Below are 13,644 nucleotides of genomic sequence, written 5' to 3'. Positions count from 1 at the left end.
GTATGAAAGCACTATAAAAATAAAAAGTGTGAATATCTTCTATTTTTTTAGATTCAGAGAATGGTGGTGATAACTATGATTATGACCATGAATTATCTTTGGAAATGAAGCGCCAGAAGATCCAAAGAGAATTAATGAAACTGGAACAGGAGAACATGGATAAACGAGAAGAAATAGTCATCAAGAAAGAGGTTTATTTTTTTTTTTGTACTTGTTCGTTTGCTGTACCGTACGCTTAATATGAATATGCTGCGTCATGTAAAATATGAAGAACATTAGTACCCTTTCAGGTCCCAAATCCTTTGACAAGTAAAAGTTGTAGTATCCCAGATGCAGTGCTTTATCAAGTCTATTTTCAAATGTTCACAGAATAACAATTAACGGGCAGCCACCCCACCTTCTTTTGGTGGTCAAAGGGTGTTGTCTAATATATTGTGGGTGGTGCTTTAGACAGCTAAATGTATATTTAGTAGTAACATTAAGGATTTGATGAAAAACTCGCATTAAATGTTTTGTAGTCCGATTTTATAATATCACTGATCTGGTATTAAAAGTATTCTCTTAAGGGGGTAACTCCGATTTTTATCTGAGGCAGCCTACCAAGGAAACGCAGGTGGACGTGAATGGGGCTTTTCGCCTGATTGCCCTGCAATCTGCTGCTTCAGATAAAATATAATTATCCCCCTAAGAGTAATTTGATTCTTTCTTCAATTTCAATTTCTCCAGCACCACACTTTACCACTTGTGTTTGGAGCCAGTAGTTAAAAGTGCAGCTTTGTAGAAATGTTTCCTGGTGTTTGGGGGAAAATGCTTAAAAGCTTTTAATATGGGGGCTTATCCAGGTAAATTAAAATGATCTTGCCATGCCAAGGTGGGAGGAGCCTGCTTTGTCATGTTAGACTGTAGAGATTAGGAAGTGTATGTCTTCCGAAGTAAAAACTAGAGGCCCCTTTCCAGTTTTATTATTCATATGTGGACTTAAAAGCTAATACACCTAAAATAGTTTAAATACACTGTCCACCAGCGATCCACGTTATTTTTCCTAGAGATTTTGTAGGTTACAATACCATGCTTCTTTAAAATTAAATCCAACGGTTTCACTGATCTTATCCGAGGCCATTAAAATCTATTCTTCACCTTATTTACAAGTTGGAGGACTCTTGTGCAGGTCCAAAAAAAGAGCGGTAATGTTCTCCATAATATGTAAAATAGCCACACTAATTTTATTTCTTGTTTGGGCTGCTTCAATTTTTTTTCTTTCTCTTAATTTGCTTCAGATTTCTCCTGATGTCGTAGCCAAGTTGTCACCCTCGCCAAGGAAATCTAGCAAGTCACCAAAACGAAAATCCAGTCCCAAATCTACCAACCCTACAACAAAGAAAGAAAAGAAGGCATCTGTAGGATCTCCTCCATTTGAGCAGCCAAGGTCAGTAGTTGGTTGTAGTGCAACACGGGCACATTCCTTCACAGAACTGGTTTAAAGTACAGTCCCTCAAATAGTTTTGAAAAAAAAAATCCCTTTATGTACACCAATACAATCCACACAATAAGTAGTCAGCTAAGTTGCTGATCAATCCTTTCTCCTGTGATCGATCGGTGAAGATCTCAGAGGTTCACTAGTGCAGCAGAAGAGGACCAAAGATGCAAAGTTCAGTGGGGAAGATCATGTGACCAGGCAGTCACTAGATAAAATTGGTGCACTGCTAGAGAGATGGCAGGGCTCAAAAAGGGATGCGCCAGGGCCTGTTTCAGAAGAGGAAGGGAATGTGACTTAGTAAATGGTTGCTATAGAAACGAAAAATGCTTGTTGCATTATAATACATTAAAAATGTAATTGTGTTTAAAAAAGTAAAAAAAAAATGCTACAAGTATTTTCTCATAGTACAGAACTGATTTATTTAAAAAAAAAAACAAAAAAAATATCCACGGATATTGCTTGAACTGCAGCTCTAAACAGCAGTACTGCTAACTATGTTCAGTCTATTTGTTTTTTTTAAATAGCTCCTTTTCTTGTAAGATTGTCTTGACATTTTCTGTGTTAGAGAAACATCCATATACATTTGTCTGAAAAGGGTCAAGATTGTCAGCTATAGTTGTGAAATTACTCAGAATTTCTTTACAATGGGGGCAGTTGGTGAAGAAGTGAATATGTAGTCTACTCATTTGCTTAAGATATTTTCCATCTCTAAGTAGTTTTCACTGCACATTTCTTTAGCAGCTACTGTTGGGTTTGTCAAAAAGAAAAAATACAAAGCAAAAATCTGCAGTAAAAACCTGTTTCTCCCCCCTGAAACCTGTATCCCTGCTGCTAAAACCTCAATTGGCCCCCTTCAGCAATCCCACTTCTGCAATCTGCTGTCAGGAGAAAGGATAAGATCAATATTGTATTTAACTTCTTCGGGAAACCTACTTGCTCACCACTTTTTTTTTTTTGTTTTGTATTTATTTATTTTAATAGTGGGAACGTTCTCTTTTGGATTAATAACATATTCACCCCTTACAATTAGACAGCAATGCATTGTTATGCACTTAGAGCAAAGGGGTAAGAGCACAGTTTTCTTTTTTTTAAATATTCATTTGACGCAATCTCCCGGAGCTGATTTACAATAGATCTAATTTCTCGTAGAACCTCAAAAGGATCACAGAGCAAAAAGAAGGGACCCCGTACACCCAGTCCGCCCCCGCCTGCACAAGAAGAAGCTCCACTTTCTAAGAAGCACAAAGATAAACATAAGTCAAAAGATCGCGTGGAGGAAAAAGTAAAGGACTCCAAAGAAAGGGGACGTGAAGTGGAGAAACACAAGGACAAAAAAGACAAACACAGGTTAGAGTCATTTATTGTATTTTTTTTTTTTATCCCAAACAAGTCAGTAAATCAACATTTGCTTTGCATGTGTTGCAATATTTCATACCTGGTAATATGGAGCTCTGCCTTATGTCTGCTCATGGAAGGGGAAGTAGAACCAGCAGGTCTTTCATTGAAGAAAAATAGCAAGTTTTTACAAAGGGTCATTAATATGGCTACAATAATGGGCAAAGAGTCTCTTCTCCCCCACCACCCATTTATTGTTCTGGGGAGAATGTGGGGTTAAAGGTTTATTATGCTACGTTCAGACTGCAGAATACCATTCTCAAAATGTAATATGGGATATTCAGGCTTGTTTTCATTTCTTAAAGGTTTGTATTCACATGTTTAAAAAAGTTTATTCTATGCAGCCTTTATTCTAATCCTAAAGAGAATTAAAGCTGTTCTTATAGTTTTTTTTTGTGTACAATATATCTCTACATAGATCTATATCTCAAAATATATTTATTTCTTGAGGTCCTTAATAGGACCAAAACATTAATCCTTATGTAAAGAAATTATTTTGTTTTGCAAAGTTCCTATGCGTGTGGGTCCTTGCTATATGTTGTTTACTTTATTTACAGACTATGCACCAAAAATCTTGATCCCGAATTTCTACCTTTTTTAAGAAGTGGCAGTTCCTTTTTGAAGGAATAGCACCTCATGTAATAGGGATTGTATCATATTCTCATTATCTTCACAAATGTATAAATATTTCTCACTATATTGGGATTAGTCTCACACATCACACGTGTAAGTGGTAGGTGGGTGAAACTGTACTAAATATACACCGCTCAATCCTTAGAGGGTAGTAGAATTAGAAGTGTAGGCTTTTGTGAGTAGTATCTGCTGTTTAGCAAGCAACTATAAAATAATTATTAACCATTAACTATTCATTATCCCCGTGTTAGTCCATGAGGTAGAAAGCATAATATAGATTGTGTATGCTTATTTAACTCCCCTATCCACTCTGCCTCGTGTCAAAATTGAATAGATTCAATTACACATTGAGATGACCTAAGCTCATTTAATGGTGTGTTCGTGGGAGATATCTATATCTCAATTTACGTTACATGAAATGGGATCTTTGAGATTATACACAGCGCCCTGGTTCCCAAGATGTAACTTTGCTTCTCTACCGGGCAATAATACCTGCCCAGTGCACACACACTGGATGCGCGGGTCAGCCCCCTAGCTCCATCATTGGGAGATGTTAGCACTTTCTATTGGTGATCCTGTATCTACATTTGTATTTTGTTTTGTTTTTTTTTGTGAGATTTTCGTTGGAACAAAAAAACCTATGGTCCCTGAAAACGGGGGATCATGGATCAGGTTGGGGGATTACACCTCTGGTCCCTGGTTCAGGTGCATAAAAACAATATACAGCTAAACCCCGTTATAACGCGGGTCTCGGGGTCCACCCCGAGACCACCGCGTTACTAACGGGGTCGCGAAAAAAAAAATGGCCGCCGCTTTAATGCAGATTCATCCCGCGGGACAGGAGATGGGAGCGGGCATGTCCCTCCGCTCCCCGCTTCCCCCTGTCACCGCGGGACAGCCCGCGGGGCAGGAGATGGGAGCGGGGATGTCCCTCCGGTCCCCGCTTCCCCCTGTCACCACGTGACAGGCCGCGGGGCAGGAGATGGGAGCGGGCATGTCCCTCCGCTCCCCGCTTCCCCCTGTCACCGCAGGACAGCCCGCGGGGAAGGAGATGGGAGCGGGGATGTCCCTCCGGTCCCCGCTTACCTCTGATCCCTCCACGTGCCCGGTGCTCCCGCTGCCTGCATGGAGGTGGTAGCGGGGGGTTTCTTCTCCCCACCGCTGTCCCTGGCGCTCCCGCTGCCTGCGCGGGAGGAGGGGGGGGTGCGGGTGGTGGTGCTGGTCGCGGCCTTTCCTCTGCTCCGACCCCACCCCCCGTCTGTGTAGAGTGAGAGAGTGTGTGTGTGTATGTATATATGGGAGAGAAAGTGTGTGTGTGTATATGGGTGTGTGTATGTGGGTGTGAGTGTGTGTAAGTGTCTGTGAGTGTGTGTAAGTGTCTGTGAGTGTGTGTAAGTGTCTGTGAGTGTGTGTAAGTGTCTGTGAGTGTGTGTAAGTGTCTGTGAGTGTCTGTGAGTGTGTGTGAGTGTGTGTGAGTGTGTGTGAGTGTGTGTGTGTGTGTGTGTGTGTCTGTGAGTGTCTGTGAGTGTCTAAGTGTCTGAATGTGTGAGAGTGTGTGTGTGTGTGTAAGTGTGTGCAGTGTGCAGTGTGTGTGCAGTGTGTGCAGTGTGTCAGTGTGTGCAGTGTGTCAGTGTGTGCAGTGTGTCAGTGTGTGCAGTGTGTCAGTGTGTGCAGTGTGAGCAATGAGCAGTGTGTGTGCAGTGTGTGTGCAGTGTGTCAGTGTGTGCAGTGTGAGCAATGAGCAGTGTGTGTGCAGTGTGTGTGCAGTGTGTGTGCAGTGTGTGTGCAGTGTGTCAGTGTGTGCAGTGTGAGCAATGAGCAGTGTGTGTGCAGTGTGTCAGTGTGTGCAGTGTGAGCAATGAGCAGTGTGTGTGCAGTGTGGCAGTGTGAGCAATGAGCAGTGTGTGAGTGTCTGTGAGTGTCTAAGTGTGTGTAAGTGTCTGAATGTGTGAGAGTGTGTGTGAGTGTCTGTAAGTGTGTGCAGTGTGCAGTGTGTGTGCAGTGTGAGCAATGAGCAGTGTGTGTGCAGTGTGTCAGTGTGAGCAATGAGCAGTGTGTGTGCAGTGTGTCAGTGTGTGCAGTGTGAGCAATGAGCAGTGTGTGTGCAGTGTGTCAGTGTGTGCAGTGTGAGCAATGAGCAGTGTGTGAGCAATGAGCAGTGTGTGAGCAATGAGCAGTGTGTGTGCAGTGTGTTTTTTTAAAACGGGAGCCACGGGAAAACCGCGTTATAACCGAATCGCGGTATAACGAGGCGCGTTATAACGGGGTTTAGCTGTATTTATTAAAAAAAAACCCCACTGTTGCTTTACTGCCAAATACCAAACGTTGTAATTACAATTAAACTGTAGGCTAATACAAAAATGTAAATACCTTTTGGCTAAGGGCCTCCTAGCTACTAAATTAGGAATAGGATTTCATTCTCTCTGCGCTATCTCTTATATGTGAGGGTGTTGCATATACATGATATAGATAAGGGGTGATATGGTTTAATAAAATAGCTAGATTCACATTTTGCTCAGGGGACCAATTTGCTAAGGTCTGCTACAGCCCAATACCCTGACCACTGTCACAACTTGGATTTCTGAGCCTTTTGTAATCTGGGCCCAAAGAAGAATGGGTGAACAATATAAAAGTCTTGGTGAGATTAAACATCAGTGTTAAACGTGAGCGGAATTGTGCAGTCCTTTACATGTATTCATTTTGCTGTCTGATTTACTTTTGTATCTGCAGTTTTGTTTGCGTAACCTTGCATATGCCCCTCTTACCAATAAATGTAGCCTCCTTATCACCTATCGCCTTTTAACTGAAAAATCACATTTGTGCCCACCCCCTTCCACTACTACAAGTTGGCACTATAAACACTTCAGAAAACCATTACATTGGTAGGTATTTTGAAATTAAGTGTATGTAGAGCATAAAGTGTGCGCGCGCATATTTTCATGTGTATATAGACATTAAAAAAAAAACCATTGTGTGCGCACGCATGGGTTACTGTCATTTTTGTAATTGAATAATTATAATACACTTTGGCAGCAATTGGCTCAATGAAGCCTGTGTGTATTTGATTGCTTTTCCACATAGGTGGCGATTGTGTGTTGTATTGTTTATCTAAAATACTTTAACGGAGGTCATATTTTGCTGCTTGCAGGGATCCGTCTGAGGGATCTCATAGACAGAAGCGATCCCCAAGTCCTGCTGATCGCTCCGGCAGCAGTTCATCCCATTCCAGAGAATATTCTCCCCCTGCATCTCGGAGACGACAAGCATCACCAACACCCACCAAATCTTCTACTCTCAAACACTCTCTCTCCCCATCTCGAAGGTAAGAAGTTCATTGGCCGTCGGAAATCAAAGCTAGGAAAGAAATGAGTAAATGTAAAGAACTTATAATAGCCATTGATGTACCTTTTTTGCAACGTGATGTAGATGGTACTTTTGTTTGTAAATAAGTGTGAAATTGCACTGTGGTAAAGTGCCATTGGCTTAAGTGTAGGGAAGGAAAGTGATGTTCTCTGTGTGTCTATATAGCGCCAACCGTATACTCGGCGCTTCACAAAGACAATACAGTACAGGACATTCTAATACAATAAGTGCATAAAGCATTAGTAAGACCACATCTTGAATATGGAGTACAGTTTGGCATGACTCCATAAGACATTATGAAAGTAGAAAAAGTGTAGAGAAGAGCCACCAAATTGATAAAGTGGATGGGAAATCTGAATTAGGAGAGGCTAACTAAATTACATTTGTTCACATTAGAAAACCGGTGTTAGAGGGGATACGATAACTATATATAAATATATTCAGGGTCATTACAAGGAGGTTTCAAAAGAACTATCTAAAGCAGCGGTGCGCAAACTGGGGGGCTGGGGTCGCGAGACTGCCGACGGGGGGGGGGGGCGGGGTTTACAGCGGCCCCGCGCGCTTCCCGAAGGCACTTAAATTAAGTGCCGGGGGAGCTGCAGGGCCTCTGTAAACCTAACTTACCGTGGCCCCGGCGGCTTCCTCCCAGCGTCGCCATTTGCCGCCGCGAGGTCATGTGACGTCACGTTGCTATGGCAACGTGACATCATTACGCCGGTGCGCGGGTAAGTTGGGGTTGGGGGGGGGGGCGCGGGAGTGAGGGGACAGCCGGCAGGGGGGCGCAGGGAAAAAAGTTTGTGCCCCCCTGATCTAAAGGGCAGTACAAACGATACAGGGCATGTATGCATTTCTTTATTTATATTGCGCCATTTAAGAGGGCCATCTCTTAAAGTTGGAGGAAAGGAGATTTCACTAGCACAAACAAAAGGGTTATTTAGTGTAAGGGCAATTAAAATGTGGAATTCATTACGCATGGAGACTGTGATGGCAGATACAATAGGTAGGAAGGACCGGATCAGTGAGCAAAGACACCGGTGTCAGCGCCTCGTGACCTTCTGCAAGTCACTTTCTCCTTGTGCCTACACCTGGATAATGACGCTATATATAATAAATATTCAGAAAAGGGTTGGACATCATTTTAGAAAGGAAAGGTATACAGGGATATAATAGGTAAACATGGGAGTGATGTTGATCAGGGAGAAATCGGGTTGCTATTATTAGTCGGGAAGGAATTTCTTTTTCCTGTAATGAGACCGCATTGGACGATGTTTCACTGGGGTTTTCTGTTTCCTATCCCTTGGAACAAAATATTGTAAATACAAATATAGGATGAGCATATGTCTGCTAAATGTAACATAGTTTGAACTTGATGGACATGTGGCTCTTTGTTGTTGTTTTTTTCAACCTTTTCTACTGTTAACTATAACCTGCCCCTCTTTCCTGTAATTTGAAGAGCAGTTGGTTTTCAAAAGTCCCTTATATACGTCAATGTCTACCCAACGCTTTTTGTTTTTACCTACAGAAACACTGTATTACCGTAGCTCAATGTTGTACAGCTAATAGCTGTATTAGCTCAATGTTGGATACTAACATTATATACCGACCTAATGCTTCCTAAATTCCTCTTGTTGGGTTACTTCTGTTACTGAAAAAATAAGGGCAGCAGGGGCAGACAATAATGGAAGATGTGGATAGGATTAGTTTTAACTGCTGGGTTATTTTCTAGGGGCTTATTGGGCTGCTAGTGTACAGCGATACTTGGAGCCATTTCTATTTCAAGAGATGCAATAAATTCCATGTCCATCCAGCATACATTTTCTTGTGGACTGCAGCAGTAGTCAGAATTTTGGTGGAACAGAGTTTTTAAAAAAAAAAATTTTTTTTTCCTTGATTCATTTATTTAGATCTATGCATCATTTTTTAAATTCTGCTTTTTGTAGATCTGTATCCCCATCCGGGCGGCATCACTCTCCCATGTCCTCAAGACACCATTCTCCTTCCTCGCAGTCTGGCTCCTCTGTGCAGAGACATTCCCCTTCTCCTCGCCGCAAGAGAACTCCCTCCCCTCCCTACCAGAGAGTAGCATCACCTGCAGCCAGACGCTCTTCCTCCTCTCCATATGCCACACATGCCTCCTCTTCTCCTCACAGAAAGAGGAGCCCATCCAAGCATCGCTCCCCAGTTAGAGAGAAGGGGAGACATGAGAGGGAGAGGACATCTGCTTCACAAGACCGACGACACGACAGGAGGGATGGTACGTGCATTGTTAAACTAGAAATATGTTGGATTTATTTTTATTTTTTTAGCAATTCAAACCAGGGGGGCCCTCTGGTGCGTCACTATGCTATTTTTGGCTCTGGCTTCCTGTGGCGCTTACTGGTTTAGTTACCAGTGTTCCCTCGTACATTTAAATGGTTGTCAAAGGCTTCCGATTGGCTTTCTGGACCCGCAAGATTTGACTGCGATTTTTATTTTGCAAATGGGCAAGAATAATAACATGGCTAAATGGCAATGTTTACATGTACACACTTTTACCTAATGGTCAAAAGTTCAGTTTGCTTTCTCGGCACAATTGCTTTCAGAATTTTTTATTTTTTTTAAACCTTACTCTGGATCATTCATTCTGCTGGGAGATCTTCCCAATATATCGTAACTATCAAAGATTACTTTGTCTCCTGGAATTTCTTGTATAGTATTGCAATGCCGTATCTTGCTGACCGTAGTTTAAAAAATGTTTCTTTAGCAACGGGGAGATAAAATGATTTGCCACGGTCACAAGCAGCTGACAGTGAAGTGGTTGCACAAGGTTCTAGCATCAGAGATAGTAACTCCAAGAACAAGCCTGTGCATTAGGCTTGCGTGAAAGCCCGGAGCAGCCCTAAACTCCTTTTTGATACTGTGGGTAGAATAGAACCCCAATGGAGAGCACTCTGCAGATGCACAATATACAGGGGACAGGAATAGGGTGTATATAGTGATGAGTGAATTGTGCACGTTAAAACACTTTATTAGAGTCTGAGTGTATGTAGACACTACTTGTGTACTACAATTTTATTTTTTCCACCCATTGGATGCACGACCTCCTAATTTGTTGCAGATACACCCCCTATGACAGCTGCAAAACGGTAGTGGTTAGAGAGTATGTGTGAGTGCTCTTAATATTGCTGCAGCATTTAGACTTGCAGCATTACACAGGCAACACAGAAGTGACCTGCTGGTCAGGAGCACAGAAGCAGATATACTTACCTGCTATACTCCACCGTGTATACTATATGTGCACCCACCTGATGTACCTACCTGTGTATATTGTGTGATTAAGACTATTATCACACTCACTTGGTGTACCAACCTGTGTATATTGTGTGATTAAGACTACTATCACACATACCACTACCCGGAACGTGTATATATTCAGCCACTAGTGGCTGTGTCTGTGTTTGAACACTACACTCACAGATTCCAATGGGGTTTTGATACCACCAAGCTGTAACCCGCACATATCATCAGGGATATTAGCTTACACTCCAACGTGAGACCTGGCACATATATTTTACTTTCGCTGCGCTTTTTTGGCTCACATGAGTCTCACTTATTTTGGTATTTAGCGTCTGTATTTTAACCTTGAGTCAAGACTCTAATAAAGTGTTTTAACGTGCACAATTCACTCATCACTATATACACCCTATTCCTGTCCCCTGTATATTGTGCATCTGCAGAGTGCTCTCCATTGGGGTTCTATTCTACCCACAGTATCAATTCATTACTCACCCCAGATAGTAGCACCTCGGAGAATATAGATTTAGCAGTTGCGAGGGTTCTCTTCCCCTTCCCCATCCCCCACTTTACCCTAGTGTTTACCTAAACTCCTTTTTGTAAGCTACACTTGACGATTAAAGGTACCTTCTGACAAACTGTTAAAATGTTTCTAATCTTCCCCTACTGTTAATCTTTTAGACAGCAGAGGAAGAAAAGACAAGGAAAAGGAAAGAGATGAGAAAGACCATGACCAGGAAGCAAGTGGCTCCAGAGATTACAGAGAAGAACGAGAATCCCGCGAGGGTCGGGACCGCAGGGATGTCAGAGATAACCGTGATCGTAGAGAACCTAGGGACTCCAGGGAGACCAGGGATACTCGAGAGTATAGAGACGGTAAAGATGGCCGGGACCAGAAAGATTTTCGTTCTACCCGTGATGCTCATGACTACAGAGAGAGGGACAACCGCGAGTCTCATCGAAAGGATGAGCCGTATTCTGATGATCGCAGCTACAGAAGAAGTCACGGCAGAGAGGAGACTTCACGGGCTGAAGCAAGAAGCGACACCAGAAATGAATCCAGAAATGAAACCAGAAATGACCGCAACGCGCGGCCAAGAGGACGTGCTCCAGACCCCTCTGAAAAAGGTACATGGCTATTTATTTTTTATGTAAAGGGCAGTGTCCGTCAGCACAAAGCCTGGCAATGTTAACAGCAGCTTCTACTGCAGTATTTGTCCCATTAGATTATCTGTATATATGTGTATTGGGTGTGGGAGAAATGTTCTTTAACTCACATTTTCAATTCTAGAAAGGTGTAAAATATACACACACAATTATATATTAATTTAAGCCCTGACTGGTGTGCGGCTGAATTAAGTAATTGGAGATCTGAGCGACTCCCTAGAAGATCTAGAGAACAGGGTGAGAAGACGGTTTCAGAAGAGATCTAGTATCTATGTATCACTATGCTTCTGTGGGAAAGAAGGGTGATATACCGTTGGGCTTCCCCTTCAGGTTGGTGGCTAACAAAGGTTGGGAAGCAGGTCTACCACTACAATCCGGAAGCTTCGTAAACAGCATGGAGTTACTTTACTGTATATATTTGTATATTAAGTAATGTTCTGTGTATGAGCTCCATTGTCTTTTTTTGGACCCAGTCTTGGTTGATGGGCCCTTCCCCCTGGGACCTTGGGGGTGGACGTTGGCTGGAGAGGTCAGGCGTCACACACTACATTAAGGTCCACACTGGCGGTTGATGTAGACGGTTCTTATGCCCGGTGCAGGTGCGCACCCCACAGAGCTTTCTGCCCATATTGCTGACCCAAATGCATGAAAATTCTGCTAACGTGGCCCCCTGCACCTTACTCCCCATTTATTTATTACCCCAACATCCCCTTATCCTATTTCTATCTTCATCCCAAATCTCCACTCATGAGTTTATATACTTACCTGGTTTCACAAACTCCAGTACAGAGGGAGATCAGACCGACCAGTAAAACTCCTAGATATTATGTAAAACCTACAACAACATAAAGTTGACAGGAATGAGCAAGCTTTAATCACAATATGTTATGACTAGTCAAATCCAATTAAAACAACTTGTTTAGGGCCTTTATTCAAATACAAAACTAAGATTGGTGCTTTCAGTGTTTGAGGTTACAGGTGATAGATATATCTATATCTGTGTGTTTTCTACAAGATACTCGTTTCGATGCCCAAGACCCCTCCAACCCCAAACACGTTTAGGAAAAATATCCCACTACATTTTACTTATCTTTCAATAGCAAGAGATGGGGAGTTGCCATATTAATAAAACATGTTTCCTTTCAGTTACAAGAGGTTAAAGAAAGATAGTGAAGGCAGGTATTTAGTGGTACATGGCCTCTCATGGATGGATAGTACTTTGGTTAACATTTTCTGATGGAGACCCTTGAATCAAATTGTAGTGTTTCATGAAGTCCCTTATTGTTGGAGACTTCAACATGGTGTTGAACTTGGACCATGACGAATCCAACATCATGTGAAGCTCTTACAGCTACAGTGGCTAATAACGGCAAAGTTTGGTTAATTCCTGGCGTGTAAAAAATCAAGAAAAACGGAACCTAATACATTTTTCTAGACCCCCATGTTTCCTGTTCAAGGATTGATCACATCTTCGTTTACCTGACTGCAATAGGCCATATACAGGCATACCCCGGTTTAAGTACACTCACTGTAAGTACACTCGCGAGTAAGTACATCTCGCTCAATAGGCAAACGGCAGCTCACGCATGCGCCAGTCAGCACGTCCTGAACAGCAATACCGGCTCCCTACCTGTAACGAAGGTATGCGCAAGCGGGGAGACTATAGAGCCTGTTACAAATGCCTTATTTACATCAGTTCTGCACGTATATGACGATTGCAGTACAGTACATGCATCGATAAGTGGAGAAAAAGTAGTGCTTCACTTTAAGTACATTTTCGCTTTACATACATGCTCCGGTCCCATTGCGTACGTTAATGTGGGGTATGCCTGTATAACGTTTATCAGACCACGCACCCATTGAGCTAACATTTGAAACCCCTTTTACTCTCCCTAGACCACTACAATGTAGGCTGAATTACTCTGTTATCCAGAGGTTGATGCCAAGATAACATTTTTGCTAGATTACTTTTACTAACAAGGGATTGGTTGAATCCCTGGTGTCTCTGTGGAAGGCTCAGAAAGCCACAATCTGAGGGACTTATCTCAATAGCATCACATAGGTGGAAAAAGCAAAGAACAGAGTCCTGATGGTCTTAACTGAGCAAATCATAACCATGGAACAAGAACAGAAGTCTCCTCTCCAAAACAGCCTACAGAAACCTAATATCAGCCAGACATGAGTTGGTGCGTTCAATTTGACGACACAGACCTAAAGCTCTTAAGTGGACAAAGCAAGTATAACAAGACCAGGGCAAAAAAGCTGATCGAATTTTAGTAAATCAATTGAGCGGGCTGAGATCTAAAACGTAAACTTCTGTGATTTTAAGTAAAAAA

The 13,644-nt window shown here is 42.4% G+C and overlaps 1 protein-coding gene across 3 annotated transcripts in view; it reads left to right on the top strand.

The window, feature by feature from the left end:
• Positions 1-13,644, top strand: part of ZC3H13 (zinc finger CCCH-type containing 13) — a 67,768-nt gene that overhangs the window by 18,070 nt on the left and 36,054 nt on the right. For all 3 annotated transcript variants that reach the window (XM_075591125.1, XM_075591126.1, XM_075591127.1), the window contains 6 exons: positions 52-191; positions 1,278-1,426; positions 2,627-2,824; positions 6,654-6,827; positions 8,809-9,122; positions 10,823-11,269. In XM_075591125.1, the coding sequence (XP_075447240.1) occupies positions 52-191; positions 1,278-1,426; positions 2,627-2,824; positions 6,654-6,827; positions 8,809-9,122; positions 10,823-11,269 (1,422 nt within the window). The remainder of the gene's footprint in view (positions 1-51; positions 192-1,277; positions 1,427-2,626; positions 2,825-6,653; positions 6,828-8,808; positions 9,123-10,822; positions 11,270-13,644) is intronic.

The sequence above is a fragment of the Ascaphus truei genome, chromosome 3 (genome assembly GCF_040206685.1).
Source record: "Ascaphus truei isolate aAscTru1 chromosome 3, aAscTru1.hap1, whole genome shotgun sequence".
In the NCBI taxonomy this organism is placed as follows: domain Eukaryota; kingdom Metazoa; phylum Chordata; class Amphibia; order Anura; family Ascaphidae; genus Ascaphus; species Ascaphus truei.
The sequence above is the reverse complement of the archived record's forward strand: the minus strand, read 5'-3'. Positions and strand labels throughout refer to the sequence as shown.